Source organism: Penaeus vannamei, unplaced genomic scaffold (genome assembly GCF_042767895.1).
Source record: "Penaeus vannamei isolate JL-2024 unplaced genomic scaffold, ASM4276789v1 unanchor205, whole genome shotgun sequence".
In the NCBI taxonomy this organism is placed as follows: Eukaryota; Metazoa; Arthropoda; class Malacostraca; order Decapoda; family Penaeidae; genus Penaeus; species Penaeus vannamei.
Genome location: NW_027213209.1, coordinates 17501 through 22500, shown reverse-complemented (window position 1 = coordinate 22500; position 5000 = coordinate 17501). Strand labels below are relative to the sequence as shown.

At 34.1% G+C, this 5000-nt stretch overlaps 1 protein-coding gene across 1 annotated transcript in view; it reads right to left on the bottom strand.

Moving 5' to 3' along the window:
• LOC113807445 (uncharacterized transporter YutK) overlaps positions 1–5000 on the bottom strand; it is a 17707-nt gene that overhangs the window by 7295 nt on the left and 5412 nt on the right. Inside the window, exons 3-5 of the mRNA XM_027358710.2 lie at positions 4576–4692; positions 1019–1123; positions 113–193 (exon numbers count right to left, since the gene is read on the bottom strand). Of these exons, the coding sequence (XP_027214511.2) occupies positions 113–193; positions 1019–1123; positions 4576–4692 (303 nt within the window). The remainder of the gene's footprint in view (positions 1–112; positions 194–1018; positions 1124–4575; positions 4693–5000) is intronic.

The following is a 5000-nucleotide window of genomic DNA, read 5'->3' as shown; positions in this document are numbered from 1 at the left end:
TTTAAAGATAAACATTTTCAAAAGGTACACAAATCGCAACAAAAACTGTTCAAATTCACTATCACGAAGTCACAAACACGGAAAAATTAGTCAAGATATCACACAAAATTACCTGGAAATACAGGAGTCCTAATCCCACTAGTATCGTCAGGATGATAAGCAACCCGTCTGCGTCACACCAGTAATCTGTATCCTGGAAATGTTATCTGCTACAGTAAACATTAGTATCAAATCTTAACTTAGGGCCTATCACACTAACATTTTTTCCTTCATTTTTTGCGTTTCCGAATGAATTCCGCATGAAAATTATGTAAACAAACATGGCGCTATCGGAGTGAGGTCCCGGGAATCACACGAAGAATGTCATACATATTACGTTATTTTAAAGAAATGTGATGATGTATATTATATATACGAATGTTCTAAAATATTTGCATATGTTTACATTCACGTATCCTATATAATTTATTAATAGCACAAGATCAAAACGGAAATTAGTCAGATGGAAACGGTCGTAACCGTCTTGGTCTGTGAGGCGTTCCATTTGTAGACGATCCTTGCGGAGAAAGAAATTGACGGAAAAAGTGCTAGTATGACAGGGCCTTCACTCAAGGGCATTGGGAAAGGCGACCCCCTCCCCCCTTCATGGCCCTTCCTTCCTTTTGAAATGCCAGATCCGTTAAACCTCTCGGCCTTGTATAAATATAGGCCTATCTGTCTATAAAGGTTCTACATCAACACTTCTTAACACTACATAAGTATTGATAAAAACCCTCTAAAACCATATTATCTCTTTAAATTACCTATATTTTTGTTCATAAAACCGCTGTCAGGCCAAATTATCTCCTTTCAAATTACCCCAATTTTGTTCATAGTGCCCTCTAAAACCATATCTCCTTTTAAACTACCTTGATTTGTGTTCATAGGTGCCCTCTAAAACCATATTATCTCCTTTCAAATTACCTCGATTTTTGTCCATAAAAGCCCTCTAAAGTCATGTTATCTCCTTTTAAATTACCTCAATTTTAGTTTTGATGACCATGACGGAGGCGAAGTAGAGGATGTACCCGCCACCCAACGCGAGACTCAGAAGCACGTGCTTGTAGTCCCGCATCTCCTTTACCTAGGAATAAGAATGGCGAGGGTGAGTATGGTGTTGGCGACTAATCTCGATTGTTATTATCATTGTTATTGCGATGGTCATTAATAGGTATTCCCTTTATTTCGATTACTGTCATTATTATCTTTTATCATCACCATCATTATCATCAAATCATCATTATCATTATTATTATTATTATCATCATTATTATTACCATTATCATTATCATTATAAAAGTGATTATTATCATCATCATTACTACTACCGCTACTACTACTATTGCAATGATAATTATTGTTCTTACTATTATTATTTTTACATTGATTATGATAATAATAATTGTTATCATTACTAATATTAGTTCTATTATTATGATGTGATAATTATTACTATTATCATTATCATTATTATTACTGCTACGTCTACTTCTACTATTATCATTACTATAATTTATCATTATTATTAATATGATTGATAATGATAATAATAATTGTTACTACTACTACTACTATTATTATTGTCATTAGCATCATTATTATCGTTATCATTATCATTATTACTAATACTACTACTGATTTTAATAACATTATTATCATTACTACTACTATAATTATTATTACTATCACTATCATTCTTCTTATTATCATTAGTAGCATTATTATCATCATCGTCATTACTATTATCATTGTAAGTATCAGTATCCCCAAAACTAATAATACTGTTCCTATTTGCTTTTACATTAACATTATTCCTTCAGCATTAATGCCATCATTGCAGTAGGCGTCACTAGCATTTCACTTTTTCTTTGCCTTGAAAAAATGAAAGCGAAAAAAGGAGAGAGAGAGAGAGAGAGAGAGAGAGAGAGAGAGAGAGAGAGAGAGAGAGAGAGAGAGAGAGAGAGAGAGAGAGAGAGAGAGAGAGAGAGAGAAAAGAGAGAGAGAAAAGAGAGAGAGAGAGAGAGAGAGAGAGAGAGAGAGAGAGAGAGAGAGAGAGAGAGAGAGAGAGAGAGAGAGAGAGAGAGAGAGAGAGAGAGAGAGAGAGAGAGAGAGAGAGAGAGAGAGAGAGAGAGAGAGAGAGAATGGTATATGATAAAATTTTACAGTACCCCCCTGACCTGACTATGTTTCTTGAAAGAACAAAACGGAAAATCAATTTCAAAATTTAGAAGTAAAATTAAAGGCTACTAGACTAATCAATACTTTTCCTAATTATATAATTAACTTTCAATGGAAAAGACCAAAGACATTCTGAAAAAAAAAAAAAACATAAGAAAGAACATCGGCCACAACACACAAGTTTCTAAGAACTGTCAAATTCTATAAAAAATCTGAGCGAAAGAAGAGAGATAGTAGTGTAACCGATACAGGATCATTAAATCAGGGTTTTAATACCTACATAAAGGAGATGGAGGATTTCATGGGGTGGAAATAGGCAGGGTATGGTAGGATAAGATAAACAAGCATGGCGGAGATAATGTATGATATAACAAGATATCCTTAGTGGGAACTGAGGTGAGCGTAAGGCAGGATATGTGGTAGGATAAGGGTTCTTTGAGGTGGTGGCAAGGTGAAATATCTTATCATATCGGCTGTAGATGTTTCTTTACTAAGGAGACAAGACAGGATACAGCAGGACAAAGTTATCATGAAGGATTCCTTAGGAAAGGAGGTAAAGAATAGAAGTGAGGTTGAAGTCAACGATGATGACTGGCCATGACTCACTCACACCAAGGGCTAGAACAATAGGAGAGACACTCCACAACGAGTATAAAATCTACAATACTGAAAAAATCAACTGCGATAACAGTCAAGGTTATCAAGGCGGGAAAGTACAAAAGACGTAATGCACTTAAACATACGTGATAAGAAAAGCCGTTAATACGTTCCAGGCATTTCGAGGCAGAACCAATAATAATAAGAAATAGTAATAATTAATAGATAAAAAACATCGCATAACATGTATTTATAATATACCTTCATTCGTTCACTTCAAGCATACATTCAGCCACATTATGCGATACTTCAACATGGCAATCACTAAGCAAGAAACGTAACATGTTCTAAAATTTGTGAATAACGTAATATATCCTATTGAGTATATCACGTAACAACAAAAGAGAAGTAAAGCAGACATACTTTGACATATACCACAACTGCTGAAAATATAACATTACCAAGGGGTCATCCGCAATTTTCATGATTATCACAAGCGTACAAAGGGGGGCCTTAAGACCAGGCGTACCCTTTTTGGATATGAAAAATGATGATCCGTCAATGGGCGAATCAGCGGCCACCATGGGTCAAATTTTGTGCCACGTCGGTGTTGCTAGCAGGGCTGGCCGCTTTTCCGCAGAAGCGTTTCTGTCGTTTTCTAAACATTAGACGATAAAGAAAACGGATATGGATAATAATATTGAACCATACAGTATCATAAATGGATGAATATTAGATTACAGTTACAGTGCGTACGATCAGTCAGATGATGATAGGATTCTTTGCGTTACTTTCTTGTTTATTGCACTGCATGAAACATTTTACAATAATAGCATCATTAAGCTAATAATGTGAACTTGATTTATCTATTTATCTATTCATATTGAGTGTGTTGCAGGGCTGAAGGTTTAGTCACTCTATGGAACTGTGGCTCTGCCTTAAGTGACATCGGTTGAAATTTCCGCCGCGATGACGTTCGGTCTGCCACATCGTATCAGCTCATACCAGGATGGTTTCAGCAATTTTTGTTTGATTTATTTGAACATGAAAAAAATCAATATTGCTTTAAACACTTTTCATTTGCATCAAATCATCTGTAGTCATACAGCCTAGGGGGAAAAATCTGTAGGCCTTTTGTGTTGTCCTGTCATCAGACTTGATTTTAATACAGTGAAAGAGCAATATAACAAGACATGGTTTTATTTTGAATTCGGATAATTTTCTTAGAATCACAAAATAAAAATCCACGTATAGAAAGGGAGATCTTGATCCATCATCATTTTCCGTCCGCTAACGTTCACTTTTAGGGGGGGAAGTCTACGCTTTGTAGACGTGATAATGATGAAAATTATGGATGACCCGTTAAGAAATTCATCATACACTTACTCGTTAGAAAGTTGAATAGATTTGAAAAAAGATAAGACGATTACAAATAAGAAAAAAGAATAAGAATAAGTATAAGAATATGGATAATGATAAGAAAACACACCAGAGGATTGATGATGATGATTATAAAAAAGAATGAGAATTAGTATAAGGATAAAGATAATAATAAGAAAACGCATTAGAGTAAGAATAATAAGACTAATAAAAATGACGACATTGGTAATAAGAAGATGAAAAAGAAGTAGAAACAAAATAAGAAGCAAAGACGACGAAGAAGAAAATAGAAAAAGAAGAGCAAAGAAGACAGGAAGAAAAGAAAACGAAGCAAACCTAATAAAAGAAAATATAAGAAGATAAGGAAAACACAAAACTCACAGGCAGCCGATTATCGATAAAGTCCTGGATTTGTCCCGAATTCGGTAACATTGAAAACAAACTGTAGTCCTCAGCCGCCGCCTTTTTATCCTCTGCAGGGAACCCAGTTTCCAAGTCCTAAGGAAGTTATTAAAGTTTTATCATTATATTTATCTTCTTTTATAATTGTGTTAATTATTACCTTTAAATTACGTTCGTACGTTGATTGGCTACCTAAATGATTATGTTTACAGGTTTTGTGAATATGTTTATATTCATCATGATTTACTACTACTGATATGACTATTATTATAATGAATATTATTGTTATGATTATTATCATAGTTTTTATTATCCTTAATATCATTGTTATCGTTAATATCGTTATTATCAGTGTTAACACAATCATTATCATTATAATCAAAATAATTATCATTATGATTTCA